General features: G+C 48.0%; 1 protein-coding gene across 2 annotated transcripts; it reads right to left on the bottom strand.

Moving 5' to 3' along the window:
* Positions 1–7,235: 7,235 nt before the first annotated feature.
* CLDN18 (claudin 18) lies at positions 7,236–22,610 on the bottom strand. 2 transcript variants are annotated; one of them, XM_009986711.2, is made up of 5 exons: positions 22,391–22,610; positions 9,351–9,515; positions 8,491–8,596; positions 8,039–8,149; positions 7,236–7,413 (listed from the first exon to the last, which is right to left on the bottom strand). In XM_009986711.2, the coding sequence occupies exons 1-5, from the start codon at positions 22,608–22,610 to the stop codon at positions 7,236–7,238; spliced, it is 780 nt and encodes a 259-aa protein (XP_009985013.2). The 2 variants fall into 2 exon arrangements, with proteins under 2 accessions (XP_009985013.2, XP_009985011.1); XM_009986709.2 differs by lacking the exon at positions 22,391–22,610 and adding an exon at positions 13,924–14,143.
* Positions 22,611–23,819: the final 1,209 nt, after the last annotated feature.

Raw genomic sequence — 23,819 nt, 5'->3', positions numbered from 1 at the left:
TGCTCGGGGGACCACCTCCGTCCCCAGGACCCCGGTGAACCGGGCTGGAAGGGGACACAGGATGGTGACAAGGAAGTGACAGTCCTCTGCCAGCAGCCACTGGATGGTGCCACAAGACCAGAAACGGACAGCTTCTCCAGGGCTGCTCCTGCTCTCCAGCCACCCACCCCTCTTTTTGGGAAGACCCCAATATTGGGGCTCTCCCAGACGGTGCAGAGGGGGCTGAGTCCTCCCTGTGGATCGCGTCAAGGAGGATAAATGCAGCTTGGTGTGAAAAGGAGAGATTTCTGCTTTCCCTTCACGCATGCACATGAGCTATAGCACGGTCCCCGACGGTGCCGTGAGCTTTTGGAGCCCCAGCAGCTCTCCATGGACTTGGCATCCCACAGCACTCCACACCAGCCACAGCCTGGCACTTGTGTGTGGCTTTTTTATTCTTTAACAGTCCAAAAAACAGAGTCAGGGAGGGAGAAAGCAGCTTTCCTTCTCATTCCATCTCTCTCTTTGCCCGTGCTCCCCAGGGTGATGGAAGCACTGCTTCTGTACCCCTTTTTAGAGCACTGTCCTTTTCTTGATGACACCAAATGGGGCCAGGTTACCGGGTCCCTGGCCCGTTGGCACCGCTGAGCGCCCGTGCCTTGCTGCACGGTGCCGAACCAGCCGACAGCAGCAGGGATGCTCCCCGAGCAGGCGGATCACTGCAGCCCGGGGAAGGCAAAACAAAGCCAAAGAGAACAAAGCCAGCAGAAAGCACACAGTGGAGAAGAAAGTCGGAAGCACCACCGGGGACTCTCGCTCGCAGCCGAGGTTGAATAGGCAGACAGGTGTCCTGGTACTTCCTTCGCACAAAGATTCCTTTGTGATTGCATTAAGGAAACAAATCCGGCTTCTCCCGCAGGAGAACGACAACGGAACAAGAGCTGCTTCCAAAATTAATTTCCCTCACCCTATAAAGATGCAGTGCTACAACACCACGAGACAATGGCACTTCGTTAGCCGAGAAAGGAGCGGGGAGGCTGGTGCAGGCAGAGATGGCCCGTGCAAACCACAGGCATCCTGCCTTCACGCTGCCAGCTCCTCTCAGAGCCTGAGACCATGTCCTCTCCCTCTCAAACCTTGGCATCTTGCTCTTCGGGTCAAATCCTGCCCACCAGCACGCTGTGGTTGTGGACCGCCAGCCCACTGCTTGCTAGTGGGTGGTGAAGAGGATGGTGGAGCAAGCTCGGTCGGTGGGCTGGAGCACACATGCCCACTCGTGCTGCGTAACACCCAGAGGCTTTTCCTGAAAAGCTAAAAAACCCCTGCAGTTTTGTTAAATGATGGAAAATGTAACCGTAGCATTGGACCATGGCATGATTTGGAGGAGCGAGTCCTGTCCAATACCCATGTTTTTTCCTGGGCATGATGCTTGCATGGTTTTACCTCTTCTCCCGTGCAAGAAGCCCAGTCCTCACCCTTCTGCCCTGACGTACATCCCCCACCCAGGCATGTAACCCCGTCCCTCCTGTACCCAAACTGCTCCCCTTATATTCCCACAGGTTTTTATTTTCCTCCTCCTAATTTTTCAACCTTGTCTTCAGTTTAGCACAGTGTGGAGGGCTTCCCATGGTCTTCACCAGTTGCCAAAACCTCGTTTCTCCTACCAGAAGTGTCTCCTTTCTCTTTGTCCTCTCTGGAGTCTCTGGGAAGGGTAAAATGAGTTCAGAGCCAGCAACATGAAGAACTAGCTGATTTAATGAAGGAGAAACCATGCAAATCAGGGTTTCCCTCTGAAAAAGGGACCTTTGTGCTGCCGTGGCACACTGAAGAAAAACCTGAGGTTGGTTTTACAAACGCTATCAGCCCTGCTGATGCCAGCATGACCAGCTTGCAGGAGCTGTACCATTTAGGACATCCATGGGATGCAGGCATGACTCCCTTCCCATGGGTGCAAAGCAGCACAGCTATGCTGAAATCATTGGTCAGGCCCTTGCCAGGAGTTTAATGCTGTTGGAGTCTCATACTCTTTAAAATAATATGTTTTCCTTTTTTTTTTTCTCAATGACATTGGTCTTCATGGGACTCTGTTTATTGGGAATACTTTTATAAAGCATGAATATGGGTGAGATAATTAGCAGATAATCAAACTGCAGCACTAACAATCTCTGAATGTAATGCAACTCGCCCAAATAATACCAAGCTAAAAAAAAAATAAAGGAAAAGAAAAAAATCCCATCAAATTTATTCAGCTGGAATATCTCACCCGGAGAGTTATTCTGCCATAATATTTGGGGCAAGCACAGTGTCATAAATCTTAGTGCTATTAATCCGTAGCCTCATTCATCTCTGTTCAGCTATATAAAAGCAATAACCTTGTCACTATAGGATGGAAGATTGGGCTTTTAATTGCATATAGATTTCAGGAGAGTTCTTATCTCATAGTCCAATTTGTAGCTTCAGAGATGGGGCTTTGCTTCCCTTGGTCAAAGTCCATGCAAATCTGCCACGCTCTCATATACTCATAAATGTTGCAGAAGCTCAGAAAGAACCTATGTGGAGCTCTTCTGGCAGATAATACATACAGCCTTTTCAGCCTGCACTTTATTAGACAAGCCTATATTTAATTAGCTCCTCTGAAACTGGATATGCTTTTTTTTTTTTCCCAGAGGATGATCAAATTTATGGAAACAAAGGCGTTTCTGAGTGCGTGCAAACACACACACACGTCACCAATCAGTTGCCCTGCCTCATCTCCCTTGGCTCTGCCAGCCCTACCCAACCCATCCTTTACCCTGCGGTTTATTGTCAATAAAGGCAAAATAATTGGAGGTGAGGGTCTTCCCTCCCTTGCCAGAAACAATGGCAAGAGGGAAACGCTGGATTTATTCACAGGACCAAGTGGTCTGGAGCATCCAGGCTCCGGTTATTTCAAGGTTTACTTGGCCAAAAACTTCTGGAGGCACAAACGTCCTTGTCGCTATGCAGTTGCTCGAACCAGCAAGCCCAGTTCAGCCCAGCAAATATTTCATAGATTCATAGAATGGTTAGGGCTGGAAGGGACCTTCAAAGGTCATCTAGTCCAACCCCCCTGCAAGGAACAGGGATATCTCCAACTAGATCAGGTTGCTCAGGGCCTCGTCCAACCTGTCCTTGAACGTCTCCAGGGATGGAGCATCCACCACCTCTCTGGGCAACCTGTTCCAGTGTTCTACAACTCTCATGGTAAAAAATGTTTTCCTAATATCCAATCTGAATCTACCTCCCTCCATTTTAAAACCATTACCCCTTGTCCTAGCATTTAACTGCTCCTCCCAAACCACAGCCAGGCAGGATGGTGAGGGCTTTGCTCTTCATCCTCAGTATGACACCGTACCCTCCACGAGTTTCTACCTGCGAGGTGACCAGCTGAGGGTGGCGTGTTGCTCCCTTGAGCATCTCGATTTTGCACATAGTGCTGGGTTCAGAGCCTAAATTCACACCCGTTAGGGAAAAGTGCCTCCCTGCAGCGCTGGGAACCCGGGCACAGAGTGGGGTATAGATGCTGTGTTTTGGGTGGGTGGCCCCAGGACGCTCCCAAGGCAGCCTACAGACCGGGTGTCCTCCCTCCCCATCAGCTGGTGCCTAACACGGCGGGCTACAGATGTGGCATGGGGTTTTGTGTCCTTTGCATGTGGGTGTTGGGACACAACAGCACTGGGACACAATGAGCTGCCACCAAGACAACGTTAGGTCATCCTGGAGGAGCTTTTGTACCTCTTTTTTTTCTTAAAGTCCAAGAAATAATCAGAGCATCATCATTTTTTTCAGCCTGCAGGGCTGCAGAGGAAAGCCTGGAAATGGGAACGTTGTTCTCACCAAAGACCAAGACCTCTCCCTAAGCAGGTGGTTTCATCTGCAGGGCTTTCAGGAGACAGATCCGTGGAGCTCAAAAAGGGGAATTTGGGTTGGTGTCCCAAGACAGGGAAACATCAAGTGCTTTCTGCAGCAGGAACTGCACCTCCATGGATGCAGGCGCTGGTTCTCCCCATGCTGCCATTCCCCCGATGCATGATGCCCACCGCTCCCGGTGGTGCCCACCACGAAATAAGGTCCGTTATGGCCAGTAAAAGAAGGGAGCAGCCATAATATCAGATGTCATTACACAGCAAACAGGCTCATAAATAAATTAGTCTCTGCTTCGGAATTTGATTTTTTTTTCAGTGAAGTTCGCCGCGTTAAAATTTCTCATTCTGCGAGTTTTCGGCCAAGGTAAGGAAATGAAAACTGATGTTGGAAGATTAGAAATCTACTGAGAGTGGGAATTCCTGGATACAGCTCTGTCTCAGCTCTCTGCCGCGCTCCATAATGCTCCTGTCCACAATCTTGTCATCTACAGGCTCACATACATCAAAGGAAACACAGAGATAGGCGGCTCGGTGGGTTTGTCAGACTATTTGTGCTGCATAAAAATAAAATGCAACTTTCAAAGCTGCTTCCTTGTGGTTTTTCTGTACGTGCCTTTTTTTGTTGTTCTAATGCAGTGGGAAACTTTTATTTCAGTTTTTTTCTGGTTTGTTTTTTTTTTTTTTTCCTCTATTTTTCCTTAGTCTGTGCACCTTTACCTCACCACCACTTATGCGTTTCCTATCTAAATTAAACATTCCCGTGCTTTTCAGCCCCTTTCTAGTGGAAGATGGCAGGAATGAGAGCATACCAGCAATTTTTCTGCCCTCCTAAGAACAGCAAAGTATTCAGAAGTGTTTAATTGCTACCTTGAAAGGTGGGCAGATGCTGGACTCAAAGTGGCCTCAAATCCCAAAAGACCCATGCACTTGCTGAGCTGTACCCCTCAGCAAGCCCAGGGTCCCAGCAAGAACCTCTGACTTCATGGCATGAGTGAGTTGGGGTCCCCTGGTACTTATGCACTTACTTTTCTGACATTTTGTCTCAGCGTATAATTAATTATATTTTATAAAGGAAAAAAAAAAATCCTCATCTTTTATTTTTTCCCCCTCAGCCGCACACACTTGTCCATACTGCTCCCAAGAAGCTGCAGAACCCAAAGCTGGGATGAGTTTAGCTGAGCAGGAAAGTTGGGAGGTGCTGGTCGCGACAAGGAGAGAGCAAGTGAAAACAGTGGGTTTGGTCTTAAAGACTTTTTCTTTTTTAATATTTCTGTAAAAAAAAAAAAAAATAACAAAATGAACAAACAAAAAAATAAATCCAGCATGCAAAAAAGAGGCAGAAAAGCTAAGTCTATACTGAGAGATGGAAAAATCCATTGTAAAGAGTATGGATATTTTAAGAACAGGATGGGATTTACCTCTGCAAAACTGAATTGTTCTCCTTTAAAACATATCCTTTTAACCAGCCTTTTGCTAGTACAATAGGGAGAGTCAGCACAGACACCCATCAGAAGTAGCAGTTTACCACAGGTGGCATCAGGAGCCAATGTGCAGCCTGAGATGGGACCAAGAGCTTCTGTTGGATGGAAGCTCTTCCTACCTCTCTGCATGGTGGTCATCTCCTCCAAACACCAACCCCTGGTGCTACATCCTGCCAGGTGTTCCCTCCTCCTCTCATTGACCTACCCAAGGTGCGGCATCTCCTCAATTCCTGGACTTGTGCTGGAGATGTACCTCCACTCGGTGGTGGAGAGCTGGTGGTTATGGATGGCTGATGGTTATGGAGAGCGGTTTGTGCTCGCTGGGAGCACTGACATTCAGTGAGACGAGCTGCTCCCACTATTTGTAAAAGCCACCAGAGACACTAGCTAGACTGGTAGCTTAATCTACCAAAGGTCTAACTCTGGGGAAATGTTCAGCTCGCTCTCTGATCCCTCCAGAACGTGAAACCACTGGAGGGAATATCAGCATTTCACCAAAACAGGTTTGCCTGAGAACTCCTGCAGAGAACTCACAACCATTACAAGTGGGGCTAGGACCTATTGCAGATAGCTACCAAAATGGCTACTTTGGAGGTTTCAGACCTCTTTTCTCTCTCTCTCTTTAACTTATCTCTCAATACCCTTCATTCTGCTCATAGGCACTTTCCAGAGCTTGACTAGAATGTACTCTGGAGCCAGGTGGGAGGATTGGCTAATGGCAATCAGCTTTCCCCTCCCAGGTAAGCTCTTGTGTCTCTTCCTTTGACCCCTCTGAATAAACTTCCTCTCCAGTGGATAGGCTAGAAGAGTCAATGTCCCACTAAGGAGTTAATCTTCACATCACGGGGGGAAGAATTAACACAAGAAAGTCCTGATGTCAGTATGGAGTTACACATCTAATGCTCCCTGGGAATTCTGTTCCAAATGTAGCTCTAATTAATTCTAAATGAGAAATTCATCTGGCTTCATTAAAGATGACATCTGCAGGAACACCGGTCACACACAGAGGTTTTCAGCTAATACAGCAAATATCTAGCAGAGGAATAACAATGGATTATAGATTTTCCCTGGAGAGATCAGAAGAAATAAATACACTTCAGTATCAGGGGTTATAGCAAATGTCTAAGTAACATAAATCAGATTAAATATCACAGCAGATCAGCATCGTAGGACAACCAGCAAAGCAAAGGTGTGTTCGAGTAGAAACAGTCACCAAGGAGGAAAATGCCATGACTGTGGGGTCTGTATGCATTGGCCACGGCCCAAGGGACACGACTGAATTTACTTAAAATACACAGCAAAATAATAGAGGAGGCAACTAGATCAGAATTTTTGCTTTTCAACCTGCTCCAAAAAACAACTGAGCAGTAAAATCAGAGCAAAGATACAGCATCATTTCAGCAGAGCACTGTCTTTCCTGATGCACAAAGGACACCAAGGTCACGGGATGCTGTTGACCTCCCCAAACTCTGAGAAAGTAGGGCACAACATTGCCTAATTGCCTGAAAGCCTGCTCAAAGGGAAAAAGGCAACGGAGTAGCATCGCTTTTACATCTGGGCTACTATTAAATGGGAATTTTTACCCATTAGAAGAATTAGAAAAGGGCACAAGGCACAATCCTGGTCCTGGATATCAGAGTTTACAGGTAAAATATGACCAAACTGTTCTACTCTGAGAACTTCTATAGGCATCACTTTTGTTACAGACCTCCTCATGGTAGGCAGTCAGATAAAACTGATGTTCATAACAAGCTAGGATACAACCTCAGAGTAGGGGAAACGTGATAGAAACCACAATCCTATTTACAGACTGCTTCGTTTGCGTGTACTTTTTGCTTCTGAAGTGAAAAACGTTTTAGAAATGGTAGCACATCTCAAGCCCAGAAGTCTACTAGACGTAGTCGTATTTTGAAGGGTACGAGCGTCTTCCGTCCTCGCTTCGAGCAGCTTCTTCGTATCCTGCACCCTTCCTAGTCTTCGTTTCGGGTTCGTACCCTGAACCAACCTTATACGGCCCCGTCCTGTAGGAGATGTTCCGCCCCGACGCGTTGTAGGACACCGCTTTGTAACTGAAAGAGACACGGAAGATGGCATCGGCCACTGGAGGCTCTGTGACTGCCCAGTGTTGCGCCCTGTGTTCCTGTTTGCTCTTGGATTTTAGGCAACTTCGTCCTGTGGCATCCCTTGGAGCCACTCCATGAGCTCAGAGCCAAGCATCCATGGACAGGCTACAAGCCTCTCTCATGTTTTTTTGAAAAACTTATGCTTTCTTTCCCATGAGTAAATCCTTGGTTGAGTGAAGGACCCACCTACAATAACCTGCTACGTAGGCGTACGAAGCCCTACCTGATGTAAATCATAGCTCAGCTGATGCAATCTACACCTACTGATGATCTGCTATGCAATTTGCAATCAAAGCTGTAATTAAGGGGCCTGACTTAGCCAGCACGTTGCAAATCTTAGATTGTAAGGTTGATCTCTCCTGCCCTCTCTATTTGTTTGCAGGTCATGTAGGCAGAGAAAGGAAACAGCTGCTTTTGACCTATGATAGGGGGCAAATAGATATATCTTCATGGTAACTCTTACAACAGGGGTGTTACATGTAGACATGGCCTGTAGTGTGCTGGCTGTGTGCTATCCCAACACTCAAGGCTTCATGCAATACCTTCCCACATCCACCACAGACAGGCTTACCGGGATTCTTCTGGAATCAGCCCTCTGCAAGCAAGGCACATCAAGATGCCTCCTACAAGAGCCAGGCCACCTGCTACCCAGCCAACGAAGAGGGCTGAGCCAAAGGTGTACCTACAAAACACAGAGACGTGGCTGGTTAATGCTGTGATAGGGGTCCAGCCTGCTTCTTCTGAAATGCACTGAACATTGTCATTCTCTCCTGGCTCTGCCGAAGTTCCTGTGAGCATCATCTCACCTGCAGGCTCATCCTCAATGGGCTCTCTACCTCCTTCTTGAGCTGTGTGAACAGAGACATCGCAGACAATTTGGTTGGAGAAATTATCTCCAGTGCAGACAAGAAAAAGACTCAATAAATCTTTCAAGTCCTGGGACCAGACTAATATGCACCCAGCAAGCCCTGGCCCTGAGGGAGATGTGCACTGTGGAGTACCCTGAGCCAGATGACCACCTACCTGTTCTGGATGTTCTGCATTCCTTGGTACATGTTGGCTGTGGACATCCAGAAGTTTGTGACCAGCATGTTGGCAAACACAGACACTCCGGTGATGGCACACAGACCTGAGATCAGACAGAAGGATGAGCTGAGACCCACATAGTACAAGAAGTCACCTTTGGTGTTGGGGAAGCACCTTACAGCTCTGGAAAGGTGAGTGAGACACCGCTTTTTGTCCTGGCGTGGTACCTTCAGCAGAAGTGAGGACCCACAACATGTTCACATTTCTGCCAGGATTTCTACACATTTACAATCCAGCAGCGAGAGTGTGACTAATCTAAGTTCTCCTTCCCTTCATTAGGATATGGATTTGATTACTCATCTGCAATAAACTGCGAGAAAAACCTGTAAGTGATATCTTCTTAAACATTTGCAATTTCAGGGGAGGTGGGCAACACTAGGCTCTCCTGCAGCCTCTGTGACAACCCAAGGTGTTAAAAAATTACAAGCTAGGCTACTGCAACCCTGACAGTCTTCATAATTTCTTTTATTTATAAAGCCTGATACTATTCATAAAACTATTATGTATAAATAAATGATATAACAACAGCCTACATATAACAATTTAAGAGATATTATTTCTTTTTTATCTGTGGGCTGGTGTTTTTCAGCCTTCCATGTTCTCTCCCATAGAAACATCTTGACCTCAGGAGTCCAGGCTGGGAGACAAATGCCAATATCTTCATGCAAGTATCAATGCTTTGGGTTGCTCCAGAGCATCTGCTGCCCATGACTAGGAGTGCACGAAGAGTTGCCCAGGCTTCAATTCCAGTCAACTCTAATGCCTCGCACATGAAAGACAAGACACCACCCACTTACCAGCGACAATAAACATGATGCCAGAGGTCAGAGTCATGTTGGCTTTTGCAGTATCCTCCATGCTGCCGATACGGATGCATTTCAGAGCAAAAATGCACACAAGGAGGCCAAGGATGCCCAGGACAATACCCACGATCATGAGGGCCCTCACAGCCTGGAACATCGCTGGGAAATAAATGAACAAGAGCCATGCTGAGCAACTGAAACGAGATTCATCAGAGTCTGGCAGGTTTTTAAAGATTGTTTCTGTCTAAAAATAGAAATATTTAAGAAGAAAACCTTGCAAAACCGGATCTGCCCTCATCGTTATCTGGGGCATTGCTGGAAATTCATTTGTTTGTCTCAACTTCCCAAAGAGTTTGACAGTTTAGACATAATTTTCTGGGAATGTTCGTTGGCATCAGTCACAAATCAGCTGAAATTCATGGATAATCACGCTGGGATAAGCATGAATTGTTTCATAACCAAAATGATTGAGAAAGCTTTTTTTCCTCCCCGAGCAGCGGTCAAAGCAGACAGCTCCACACAGTCATCCACGATATTTCCAACTACCATGTGACTCAAAGTGGAGCTCTGTATGTTCCTGCTTTATAGTAAAACACATGGCACAGGAGAAGAGAAAAATCTCTTTGACAAAGGGTGACAAACCAAGGGAGAGCAACGAGGCTTTGACAATGACCTCCCCCAGCATCCCTTGTCCATAGTTATTTGTAATATCAGTCCTGTGTACATCTGTCCACGTTCATTAATACAACACGCAAATACCCTAGCCCTGAATTTATTTAACAGCCTGCCATCAAGGTGGGAATGCTTGGTTGGAGGCAGGCTGTGATGCTGGTCGGTCATGCCCATGGGAGCCAAGCACTGCTGTCAATCAGATGAAGGTGGCAAAAACCCTCCAGACTCCTCTTGGCTGGAGTGGAAAAGCAAAGGGAAAGTTGCACCTTTAAAAATTAAGAAGTGAAAGGAAAAGGCCATTCATTTGAATGCCAAAGTGATTTTCTAATAAGGTGGCACGTATCCCATCTTGCCTACAATTCAGTGCAGGACCCAGACACTTCGCCCCTGGCAGAGACAGGAAGGCGGCAGCACTGGCAGAGCACTGGGAGGGGGTGGTCAAAAGTATTTCAAGGGCTGTTGCAAAGCTGGGATGCTTTGCAGCCTCTTCTTACCCAACCATGAGCTCTCGCAGCTCTGGATTTGGCTTTGATGTTCCCTGCACCTGACTGTCGGTCTTCAGGGAAGAGGACATGGGCTTGTGACCAACTGAGAGGGGCAGGCAACATATCCTACAGCCCTGGTGACTTCACTCAGCCTGCCTGCCATCCCTTTTGCTGGGCTGGCCAGGGTGCCCAAGGGTCCCATAAGGCCTGACTGGAGCAGGAGACACTGGTGCAGGACAGGAGGGAGCAGAACCTGTTGACTTTGCACAGGTTAGGAGAAGAGTTTATAAACCCTCCTAGGAGGGCAAAGATGGGTGCCCATGTAGGTCTCCTTACTTGTGGGGTACCATGAATCCAAGCAGAACCATGCTGGCACCCTGACGCACAAGATCTGCCATCCCACGGACTAGGAATACACCACCTTCTCCCATCTGGCAGTCCCACGGGGGCTGCTGCTCTTATGACTCAATTTGCCCTTATCAGCTGATAACAAGTGCTAACGAGCCTAGGATTTTCAATCTCCCATTCATCAGCCCCCAGGTGTGAGATCATTAGTTATTATTCATCAGAGAACAAGAAGCTGGCGGATACGCCTTATCAACCCCCAAAGGTTGTTCGTGCAGCACCTGATGCAAAGCAGAAAGCTGCAAAGAGAAGAAAATCACAATACTCATTTGTCTCCGCAGTCACTTAAATATCTTTACAACTGCTTTTGTTTCAGGGCAGGCAGGAGAGGCTGATGGTCCTGGGCAGCATAAGATGCTACGGATAGTGATGGAAGGTCCTTGTCCCCAAGTCCTTAATTCCTGGGATGCTTCCTACAGACCTTATGGTTCCTAGGTGCCATCACTGTGGTGGTCTCAACCCTTCAAGAAGAGCTGACCCTAAGCTAAGACCTCACAGGGATATTGTGGGCTCCCAGGAGAGATGTTCCCAGTGGCTTGGGTGCCCATGGAAGGACACGATGGACAGGTCAAGCCAAGCAGCTCCTGGGATGTTGCCCTTGTGCTGGAGCTCTGGAGTCCAGGTGTGGTGAATCTCCATTGAAAAGGAGCAATCTGCAGCTGTTGGAAAGGGGAGAGGGAAGAAGACAGCAGGGCACAACAGAAAAATTGCAAAATAGCCACCAGCAGCGACTCCTTTCTCCATGAGGCTGCCTTATGTACCGTCTCCACAAAGGGACAGCAAGGAGAAGAAAGTGCTCCCAGGTCTGCTGTGGCATGAAGGCTCCTTCACTTGGCTCATGGGATTGAAAGTCAGAGCTGTTTGGAAAGAGAGCACTGCAGTTTCAAGTGAATTTTGGCAAAAAGTCGCCCGAACAGAGCTGCTTTCCAAAGGTGAACAACCTGCCCTAGAGGGAAGGAGTGGAAGGGCTTAGACAAACAGGAGACTAAGGAAAAATAAAAAAACCCAGCATCAGGAGCACTAGCCCTGTAGTTAAAGTCAAGCACAGAAACCACCTGCCACTTTGCAAATACATTTTGCATGAGGTAGGACAACTTTGCTTCATGCCCGCACACATTTTGCACGGCTGATTTCCATACGACGGGATGGCGTGCCCAGAAAACGTTAACAATGCAAGCACGTTCACCAAAATAAACGTCAGCCACCTGAAACCACGGTTTGCATCACTGTGTTTTTCAGGCCTAAGTGGAAGTGGAGAGTTGTCTTGTCCCCCAGTGTTGCTGTCACTGATGCCAGGTGAATGAATAAGACAACTGAAAGTCGTATAAACTAGCATCACCTGCCTTTCTGTTACTGCTACAAAACACAAAGGTGGAAATCTAAATTTATGACTAGTTATGATTAATGGAGTATAGAAAGTTTAGGGAAAAAATGAGGTTTTTCAGTTAACCATACTCAAGCATTGGCATTCCTTCTTGATGTTTTATGGTGCTCATCAACTAAATGGACACATGAAGAGAATAAAACTCTGCACGTTGAGATGGAATATCTCTAAGACACAACAGAAAATGCCTGTGACTGCACTTCTCCTCATTGCTATGCTACCTAAAAATACTATGAAAAGTAGAATCTTGATTATGATAAATTAGCATCAAAATGATGGTTGCCATCGCCTCATTGGTCTTCTAGAACACAATCACCCACACGCAGCCTTATAAGGATATGTGTATATATTGATCAACATGTGAATATATAGTTCAACAAACTATTTTTTTTCTTTCAAACAAATGGACCTGGAGGAGAAGTGACTCCAAACATCAATTTTGCTCTTCCAAATGAAAAAGAAGTCGCCTAGCAATCCTGAAGCTGGGTGCACAGGAACACAACCATCCCATCGCACCCCTCGGGATGGTCGCAGGCTTTTCTCAAAAAGCAAACACTGCAGCCAACGCACTGGTTTTCAGCAAAGAAGACCTTCTCCCTCCTGCCTGGCAAGGAAGCAAGGCTGGCATCCCTGAGGATACGGGGCCGGGAGCCCCATCATGGTCACTTCTACACTAACCAACAGATGCAAAAGGCCTGTGTACAGTAGTGCATGATCACGATTGTGCACCAAGAGTGAAAAACACTCTCAGGGCTGTATTTATTGCCAGTTGGGGCTGTATTTATTGCCAGTTGGCAGGTCACAGGCATGGCAGGTCACAGGGAGACGTGGTGAGACAGGCTGGCCGCTCCCCTCCCACGGCTCCGGCTAGCTTGGGAGCACTGGAATACCCACACAGGCAGCAGGGTGGGAAAAACAGCTCTTTTTGGAAAATTAACAAGCACACGAGAAAGTCGTATCACTTTATGATCTGCTACTGCCACCACTAAAACTCCCCGGGTAACGTGCAGTGACTGAGCGTACCCTTCCCCTTCTCGCCCTTCCTACACGTGCTGCTCACGGGCAGATTTCTTCAATTCCAGTTTTCTCTTTGGAAAAAAAAAAAAAACCCAAAACATTTCAATTGTTTTCTACCAGAATCATTCTTCTGATAACAACATAAAAAATTACACGCAGCCGTTTTCCTTGGGTTTCATAGAATCATGGAATGGTTTGGGTTGGAAGGGACCTTAAAGATCATCTAGTTCCAACCCCCCCTGCCATGGGCAGGGACACCCTCCACTACACCAGGTTCGATTCAAAGGGACAGAATACCCGTGGATTTAAACATACTCACTCTCCTCACACCGGTGGATCTGTGCTGATTCACGCCAGCAACGGGGCCGAACCCGTGACGCTCATCCAGAGATCACCTACACATGCTCCAGGTTGTAACCTCCACTGAGTAAAGCTATTATTTAGGTAAGAAATACACATATTTTTTTTACTCTCGTAGACTGAGTAGCCTGGAAATTTTATTCCTGGCAAAGTGCTTTAAGATATCTGCTCCTGCTTTGGATGCAAACCGTGCAGAGCAACAGGAGACCTCCTGGGTTCAAACTGGTGCATCTTTTGCCCCTACCTGGCAGCCCAAGAATGGTGAAATACGGCCGGCACTCTGTAAAGCCGGAGCTCTGCCGCACGCAGCTCCTCCACAGTCCCTGATACTGGAAGACGGCCGTGACCGGGTTGTCATACAAGTCCTGCGTGCTCCACATGTCCATCACGGTGGACACGATGCACCCCGCAACACCCAGCGATGAAACGATGAACCCCATCACCTGGCAGAGGGTCGTGGACATGGTGTCTCCCCTGGAGAGAGCCCTGATGAAGCCGCAGACCTAACGGGAGCACCGAAGTCCTCTTGACTGAGCCACCAGAAACGCAGCAGCTCTTATCAGATGCTTTCCATTGAGCAGCGTGTTTGCTCAAAGTGTTTTTGCAAGATAGTCCAGTTTCACTCTCGCTGGGTAGGTTTGTGCTGGCAGGGCCAGAGATATGAGCTTTTGTCCTTTAGAAGTGCTTGTCCTTCCCCAGCTAAGCAGCCACGTTCCGTCGAGTGTTGGGCAACCCACTTGGAACACGCGCCGTCCCTCCCACCGAAACCCTTTGCTGTCCATCGGGCTTCTCCTGCATGCTTGGCACAGTGCAATCATGCTGAGAAGGGCAGAGGGAAGGACCACATTCCCAGGTGAACTCAGCACTGAGCCCAGGTCACCGTCTTCCCGGCCCTCTGCTTCTGCAAAGGGGGAGTAGATCTGCCATCGGATCAGGATAGGGACATCGCTACCCCGAGCCACCCATGCAGGTGTCTTCACAAGAGGCACGGTGATAAACAGGGATGCCAGCAGTGAGCTCTGAGGGAGGATGCAGGGCCACCAGCTCAGGCCAGGGACGTGACGGGTCCTTGAAGCCACTTCAAGCATCACCAAGGTTGCCTCGGATGCTGACCATGACACAATCCAGGGCACCAAGCCAAGAGCCCCAAACTGATCCAGCAAAGCTCCTGCAACCCTGTTCTCCTCCTGCTCGCATCCCCATCACCCATCCCCACTGAAACCTGTGTAGGGAAAAGGAGAGGGAAGGTGCAAGGACCATTTGGAAAGTGCCTTTTTACAGGCGCTTGTCTGTATTAGCTGGTGGGATGGTCCTGGAAAAAGGGGAGGAGGGTATAAAAATAAGGAAATTATTTATCTTTTTGCATGGTGGAGAGCTTCTGGGCTTGGGGGAGCAATATAAATTTGCTGTGCCACTCTGCCAACAGAGTGCAGAGTTATAAGGACCTTCCAGACCTCATGCTCATCCGTTCTCATCTATTACCTGGCTCCAACTGATTCACTTCATCCCTGACCTAGAAACAAACTCCTGCTTTAACCAGTCCTAACACTGCTCCGTGCCACAGGCACCATCAATACCATCAACTGGTTGTGAAGCTGTGTGAAAGCCACCAGAGAAGGAGGAGAAGCTGATTTCCGTGTGTGGATGAGTTGCAATGGAGTTATTACGTGTTGGCTATCACTTCTGCCTTCTGGAGAACGACCAGAACGTCCCTTTTCTTTTTCGTGGCTGTGCAGCAAGCTGGTGGGCAGCAGCCAGAGATGCTTTTGCACTTGACTCTGCTGTAGCAGCCAGAGCATGTCTAGTGGCCACAAATCACAGCCACCAAAGTCCTCCTCAGTCAGGCACAAGATGTCTTTCCTTCCAGCAATTTTACTCAAATTTAGCCATTTTCACTGACTTCGGCACGTCTGTATCAGAGGAAGGGCTTGCTCCAACACATCTGAAGGTCAGAAGCTGCCAGCAAAAATACTGGTGTGAACAAAAAACAGAGAAGTGAGCCCTCAAGAACCAGAGGTGGCAAGAGCTGCTCATCCTCAATGAAGAAGTGGGCATGCTGACTAACATACCTCATCTTGGATAGTGCTGTATGATAAACCAGGGCTGGAGAGGACCTAGTAGCTGGGAGGATAACAAGGGCTGGGGAGGACCTGGAAGCTGACAGAACAATAAGTGCTAAAACAAGCAACATGGCCAGGTCTCCATCCCATCCTTCACTGCCCCACAGGCAGAATTGTGTCCTAATCCAGAAAAGGTGGTTGTACCCAAGCCCTAATGCTCCTCAGCAGCTCTCCAGGAATCCTTCTTCATGCCCCAGGACTTGGCTTCTTCTTGCCATCTAGTGGTAAGAGACCATATCACTTTTTCCAGGCTAGACCACTTCAAACCATGTCCCAGAGACAGATATTCCTCTGGGACATAACTACTATTCCCAAGGATGGTGTCATCCTGCATCATTAGCGTGCAACGGCTTACAGGGCTGCACAGAAAAATGAACCCATGGGCTGGTCACAGCTAAAAATAACACCTAGGGAGGAAAAAGAAGAGGAAGGGGGGAGAATACCAAGCAAAATATATTTTTTCCAGATATTATTTTTTTTCCAAAAACCTCTACCATTTTTAAATTCCTGGGTTTTTTTTCTGCTAAGTTGGATATCTGGGTAGTTACATGAATACCAGCAGAGGTGGCCCTCCCGTGCACCATGCCCACGTGTTTGCTTTGCTGGGAGGGGAGCCACCGCTCCTTCCTCTGACCCTTTCTGCTGGTTTCGGCTGCACGCAGCTGGAGCAGCTCTTCAAGCCAATAAGGACCTTCTCTTCTTCTCCTCTCCCCCTTCACCATTTCACAACCCCAAGACCCATTGCTCCCCCAAGACACCGATTGGAAAGAAAGCCATCCCCTGGGTTGCCCCAAATTGTACCTTGAGCTGGAGTCTCAAAAAATGTTATCAACAGTCTCCAGGGATGCCAAAAAGCCGGAGAGAACCAGTTTGTCTTTGATTTTGAAAGCCAGATTGAATCACATCTCTGAAGAGGATAAATCAGCACTGGGTTGCATATTGCCCCCTGAAACCTCATGCATGGTCTCCTCAGAAATGGACCTGAGAAAGCAACTTCAGTAACGAGGGTCATGCTGCCATCCTTAGCTAAGAGGCAAACAAACACCCAACCGTGCTCAGCACTCCAGACGTTGTCTTTAAGGATTCTTGTGGGGTTTTTTTGGGGGGTGGTGGTGTCTATTTGCTCATCCCTAAGAATACCCCCTAAGGTGCTATCCAGCCATCCCACAGTTAGCTACTTGCCATTCCTCACGCTCCAATTAGCAACTGGGAACTCAAAGTTACCCAGCACCCAGCTCAATAACAGAAGATCAGCTGGAAGTTTTATTTGAACTGTTGGCTCAGAGCACAACCTGAAAAGTGGTTGGGTGATAGGATAGCCGTAGAGCATGTCTAAGCATCTTTACAGTGACCTGATGCTCATCTCCAGCCACCCCTGGGAGATGTCTACAGCCATGGGCAGTTGACAAATGGAGATCTCTCTCCATGCAGGCTCCTGTTGCTCAGTCTCCAGCATGGTGGTTGAATGCTTCAGCCAGAGGGTTTGCTACACCACGTGGTAATGCTGAGCAGTATCTAAGGAAGGGACATGGTGGGGAGACAGCTCTTGCAAAGGGCAAGCCTCCTCACCAAGGAGCAGAGAAGAGGTGTCCCACTCCGAGTATTGGGACATCTCCAGTGGTTCTCCCAAACTAGGAAAAGGAAGGGTACTTTGTGACCACTCCCCTCTGCAACCTTTATTTCAGCTCATACTTGCTTTATCTACCCAGGCGTTGACTCTATATTATCTCAAAACCGTTCACTGGGCCCATTGCAACTCCTGAATGTTATCACTGCCTCTCCCATAAAAATCACCTACAGCTCATGTTTACTTTAAAATTTGCAAATATTGCTCACACCCTGCCAGTTGATTCCAGCTTGTTCAGACTGAAACAAAGCAAACCCACCCTTCTTCTCTTTCTGTCCCTCCATTGCTATGGTGGCCACAGCCTCCAGAAGTGTAGGGTCCACCAGTACAAAGCATGAGAAGGGCTGACTGACCTTTCTGAAACTCAATGAGCAAAGGGGGTCAAGGAAGGCCCCTTCCTAGCTCAGACCCACTCTACCCCATTGGTCTTCAGGTGGTCCGGAGGGTCCTTCGAGGTCCCTCAACAAAACTGGGGTGCATGAAGCTGCGTCCTTCCCTCCATGCCTACAAGCTGTAGCCCAGCCCCACATCTCCACAGCCATTTCCCTTGCCTTGCTCCTCTTCTGGCCCTCAGCCCAGATCCTTTAGGGTTATTTTCCATGTCTCTCATCCTTTCGTGGTGTAAAGGCACGAGACAATAGCAAGGATGTGATGCATGCATCTAGCTTCCTGGCATCCTCCACTGCGCTCTCTGGCTCCTCTCCCCACCCTGAGCATCACTGAGAATTGGGGTGCCTGAGACCTCTCTAAGGGTCTCACGTTAGCTCCTTCCCCATCCCCACATCACCTTCAGCTCCCGCTGTGAGCGCAAACCCACTGGTCTCAGAAGACTTTAGGCAGGTTACAGCAGTTGCCTGCAGACATTTCAAATTTTGGAGCTGAACTGACTGGGTTGAAGGATTTTAAGTAGCAAGCAAAGCTTGGAAGAGACTTTGCCATGGCCACCACCAGTGGAGGATCATGACATGGCAATTAGCAGGCCCCATCCTTACAAACCTCAGGTATGAAACACTTTCAGGGAGCAGAAATGCTGTTTCCTTGGCCAGTGGGCTGCCCTGTCTGAAAAAATCCCCGGATCAAGGGTTTTACTAGGGTTATGCCACAAAACGTGTGTTGGTTGTATGAAATACAAGAAAACCTTGTCAGAACCTCTATGTAGTAGAAAAAAAATCCGACACCAACATTAAGACTTCCTAGACATGAATTCTCCTCAGAGAACATCTACATTTCTCTGCTCCCCTGCACCAGCAAAACTGAAAGCCGTTGTTTTATGGAAAAATCTAGAAAGTCATGGTTACATTCCCATGGGCTAGTTTTACCCTGACCCTTCTAGCAACACATACCCTTTCACTAGTTGGAGAAGTTTAACAGAGTGCTCTCAGACTTGCAAAGTTTGCCGTTGGAAAAGCAAAAATATTCTTATTTTTCAAGTCGCCAGCCTTTTGTTCCACGGCGGAGAGATGCCTCAGCCTTTCTGACAGGGTCAAAAGGGGTTTTAACTCGAGAACAAAATGTCCTTTCAAAAATGGCTGAACCCGTCTGCCTGAAGAAGTCTGGGAAAAAAAGAGACCGAGACAGACAACAGGAAAAATTACTGCCCATGTTCTTGTAGCTTAGCAAACCCGTACGCAACGGAAAAACGCTCTTTTTAGCAGAAAGTGCCTTGGGACTTCCGTGCTGGGTGAAACTACCAGTGTCACCAGAGCCCGGCGAGTGCTATTTGTCTATTATTTGTGTGCTCAAATTCAGGTCGTGTCCTCCAGACCATCACGGTAAGGTCTGCCGACGCACCAAAGCACGCAGCTACACGTGATAAAAGAAAGTGAAATCAGAACAAACAGGCTCCGTTCTCAAGTGACATATTTCCCCAGAGACCAGCTGTTTATAACCAAGCAGCACGGGCAAGAGCCATAAACTACCTGTGTTCCTTCTCAATTTCATCTATTATCTTGATTTTTTTTCCCTCCATCTATTTGAAATTAAAATTCCCAACTAAATTGAAGATAGATGACGGGCAAGAGAAGTCTAATCTTTGCTGTGGGAGCGAGGGATTGAGAAAAAAGAAAATAAAATCCTCGGAAACCAAAACTTCATGGAGGTGCTCAGGTCACCTCGCTGCTTTGCTCGAGTCCTATTATTTTTATCCACTCCGGCACTATTGTTCCCAATATAAATTGCCATTGTCAGAATAATAAATAGGGGTTTATAATGGAAATGCTGACAAACCATTAACTACGGCGTGGTTAGCAAGGGGGGGTTGTATGGAGATCAGGGTGCAGCACGGTGAAAATAAACACCGGGATGATCAGCTTAAATAATATCTTCGAAAATTAATAATTTAATTTTTAATTTTTTCTTTTTTTTTTTCCTCTCCCTTTCTGGGTGGGATAGAGCTGCCCTTCGCTGGCGGCGGGTGGGAAGAAATGCCCGTAGGAGCAGACGAGTTGAGGAGATGGAGCCAATCTATAAAGCACTGGTTTTGCACCAGCTTCTCCTGAGACTGGAAGTGTCAGACAATATATAACAGGAGGGGAAAGAAGGGGGGGGGGAGAGCAAGGGAGTGACTTCGGAAGTGCGAGCCCTGTTCATTAAAAAGAAAGGGGGGGAAAAAAATAAAATAAAAAAAATCCACAAAAGCACATAAATATTCATATAAACACACCGACGAGGGGGGAGGCACCAACACTCCAACACCACTGAGGATGAGGATGGAAATTTGGGAGGGTTCAGGGTCCCACCCGCCTTCGTTTTTAATGGTTGTGCTTTATTTTAAATCCCTTTTTGTAGGTGATTGCAACAAGCCCCGCAAATCACGCGTGGCAATTCCGCTCTAAGATGATCCCAACATTTAGGATAGGATGCCCGTTCCTGTCCCAACTGGGAGGGAGTCGCAGAGGAGGGACAGACGGACATCCCGCAGCCTGTCTGCTAAATTAAGGAAATCCAACCCCCCAACAGTGCTGTGTGTTTCCATTTTAGGAAATTAATACCCGAGGCTTGGGAATTGCAAAAATAAAAAAAAAAAAAACACTCCAGCTTTTCATCGGAATGCTGAGGTTAGCAACGGAGGCATTTTGAAAGAACAACAACAACAAAAAAGCACCCATCAACTGAATCTCAAGCGTTCTGGATTCTTCAAAGATTAAAGTAGTTCTCAGAGCTGAACACTTAAAAAGTTTAATTGCTTCTTCTGTAGAGTTACATTTTCTGTAATTTTAAGCTTTCAGAGCTGAAGAACCGAGGAAGTTCTGCGGTGTGTGATGGGTGTACGTGTGCGTGGGGGAGGATTTGCTCTGTTCCTCATATGCCAACTTTAATCTCTTTACCTATAAGCAATTAGCCTCCTGGAGTCAAGTTTTGCCAACCTGTCCAGCCCCTCGCTGCACACATTTTCCCCTCGGTGAGACCACTCGGCTCTGCTGGCCGAGATGGCGGCGTGCGAACACGAGCCCTGCACAAACATCCCTCTTCAGATGTCATCCTCCAGTCACTCGTACCCACCACAGCACACAGCTTTTACTAGGGGCTGCACAACCGGATGCCCAGGCAGAATCAGGTCCACATCCTTCTGGGAAAATCATATAATCATGGAATGGTTTGGATTGGAAGGGACCTCAAAGATCATCTAGTTCCAATCCCCCTGCCATGGGCAGGGACACCTTCCACTACACCAGGTTGCCCAAAGCCTCATCCAACCTGGCCTTGAACACTGCCAGGGATGGGGCATCTACAACATCTCCGGGCAACCTGTTCCAGTGCCTCACCACCCTCTGAGTGAAAAATTTCTTCCTTAGATCCAATCTAAATCTCCCCTCTTTCAGTTTAAATCCATTTCCCCTTGTCCTATCACTACACACCCTTGTAAAAAGTCCCTCTCCAGCTTTCCTGTAGGCCCCCTTTAGGTACTGGAAGGCTTCTATAAGATCATGCCCTTCTGCACCCTAGACTTGGTGTGAACAAACAGGGGCATTCAAAGTTACGGCTCTGGCAAGAGGAAGATGCTCCTGAGCATCCTTGGCACCAGTGCGGGGACGCTGCAGTGCCACTAACGCCGGGCACCGGTTGGGAATGAGAATCCAGAGACGAGCGAGACGGAAATACAGCTCAGGGTCTGAGGCCACAGCTGCCTTGGGTTACACCAGTTTGATTTGCACAGAGATCAACTACTTGTGAACGCAGCAATTTTTGCACACAATGCTTATTTCCCTGTGTTTTGGAAAATCCCGTTTTGCAGAAGTTCTGCAACGATTTGCCGATATAACGGGCTTCTTCCCTCCATTCTTGCTGTGTCAAAGCACAGAGGCCTGATGGATACAGTAGTCTAAGTGCCTTTTCTCGCACCATATTAAGGCAAGAAATAAATCCAGATAATCCTGTTGTAACCTACTTGTTGGCACCCAAAGATAGTCCGGGCACAACCAGGACAGGAATGATACCCGTGGAAGAAAAAAACTGGAACCAAAGGAGAATTAGGGAGAAATCCAGTCTGGTGGTGTTAGCCCGTACAGAAATACAGTGAGCTGAACTGTGACATATCCTCTTAGAAAAGGATCTTCTCCGATGCCAAGAGTATTAGTGGTTTCTGGTGGGAAGCCACGCACAGCCATGCAGCTGAGGTAGGTGCAGGTACCCAAACCAACCAGGACACGGGGAACGAATTGCCCCATGGAGCAGCCACTGCCCCAGGAGTATTGTCTGGACAACACCTCAGGAACCTCATGTGTAATCAGCTGTAACGAGTTTTTGTGAACCTCAGCTTGGCCATAGGAGGGGATTCGGGTTGAGATACCTCCAAGGGACCTATCATCCAAATAAGGTGAGCACCTGAGGTCCTTTTTGGTTAAAATTTGGGTTCCCCTCTCTGCACTAAAAATCACCCATCACCACCACTCATACACGGCTTCTGGCACGAGCCCATGGCTCTGCCCTCCCACCTCTCTGCCCTCGAGCCCAGCAAACCCTACCTGGCAGCCCCAGGATGGTGAAGTATCCGCGGCATTCGGTGAAGCCGGAGCTCTCCCGGACACACGTGCGCCAGAGACCCTGGTAGTTGAACACTGCTGTCACCGGGTTATTGTACAGGTCTTGAGTGCTCCACTGGTCCATGCACGTTGACACGATGATGCCTCCTAATCCTAAAGCGGACACCACGAAGCCCATGGACTGGCATATCGTCACAGACATGGTGCTGAGTGCTCACCAGGCAGGTCCTCAGCAAGCCTCCGCAAGCCGGGTCTGGGGCAGGCAGCCAGGGCAGAAGGGACTTTTAGCTGGAGGCACAGCCTACGTCACGGCCAGGAGTCAGGAGAGGTCTGGTCCGTGCCATACGAACCTACGCTTTTCCCTTTATCTGTTTCGGTGAGATAATTTTTCCTCGCTCGGTACCAAGAGCCGTTTGTTACGCACGGCGTGAACGCCTCGCTCTCTGTTTACCTTCTCCCTCCAGGCAAGGGTGCAGCCGGCGTGGGGCAGACATGGACCAGCAGGTCCCTCTGAAACAGCTGGGGGACAGCTTCTGCAGAAGCGACTACACACTCCAAGCGGCCAACCACCTTGATGCTTAAATTGGACGAAACAGATAAAAATTATGGAGATGCTAATCCTTTCCTGGCAGGGATGATGCTTTTGAGCCAAGTGGAGAGGCAATTATTAGCGTGCTTCTCTCAGGACGTTTGCTCAACCAAAACATTTAAGCAAAGGATAGTGTATAAAAGAGGACAGGGTATAGCAAAGGACAGTGCACCACTGGGGGAGATGTTGGGATGGACCTTGGTGAGCTCAGGCTGGGAGCCCACGGCAAAGGCAGAAGAGCAAATGGTGTGAACCTGTAGTTTGCTGTGGGAGGACCAAGCCTGGCAGGCAGACCAAGGGAAAAATAAATAGAAGAAAAGGTATATCCTCATTCACTACTGTTTTTTTGCCCTCATCTAATTACAGATTTGGACTTGTTTAGATGGACACAGAATGAGGGCAAGGCAGGTAAGTTGTTATGTATTACTATAAAACAAGAGCATCTTTATAGGCCTGACCTTATCACAGAAAATCACTTTGTTGGGTAATGTCTTTTTCACCCATTCTGCTACATCTCTCACTGCTTCCTTCCTAGCCTGATTTTTCTACTGGTACCAACCTCTTTGTGGTCGGAGAGTAAAAGGGGATCTTACTGGAGAGCTGGTCTTTGCGGGAGGGAGGAGATGATGAGATCTGTTTCAGCAGTGCCAGGCTTACGCACAGCACATGGAGGGTCGAGGAAGGGACTTTCAGAAGAAGTGGAGCCTGGCGAGGTGACATTTAGGTGGTGGAAGTGGAAGGTCATCAAGAAGCATGAAAAAGTGGACCAGTACCATCTGGTTACATCCACCCTTGCTCAAGGACCATTTGGGCTCTCACAGA

Source organism: Tauraco erythrolophus, chromosome 11 (genome assembly GCF_009769465.1).
Source record: "Tauraco erythrolophus isolate bTauEry1 chromosome 11, bTauEry1.pri, whole genome shotgun sequence".
NCBI classification, from domain to species: Eukaryota; Metazoa; Chordata; class Aves; order Musophagiformes; family Musophagidae; genus Tauraco; species Tauraco erythrolophus.
The sequence above is the reverse complement of the archived record's forward strand: the minus strand, read 5'-3'. Positions and strand labels throughout refer to the sequence as shown.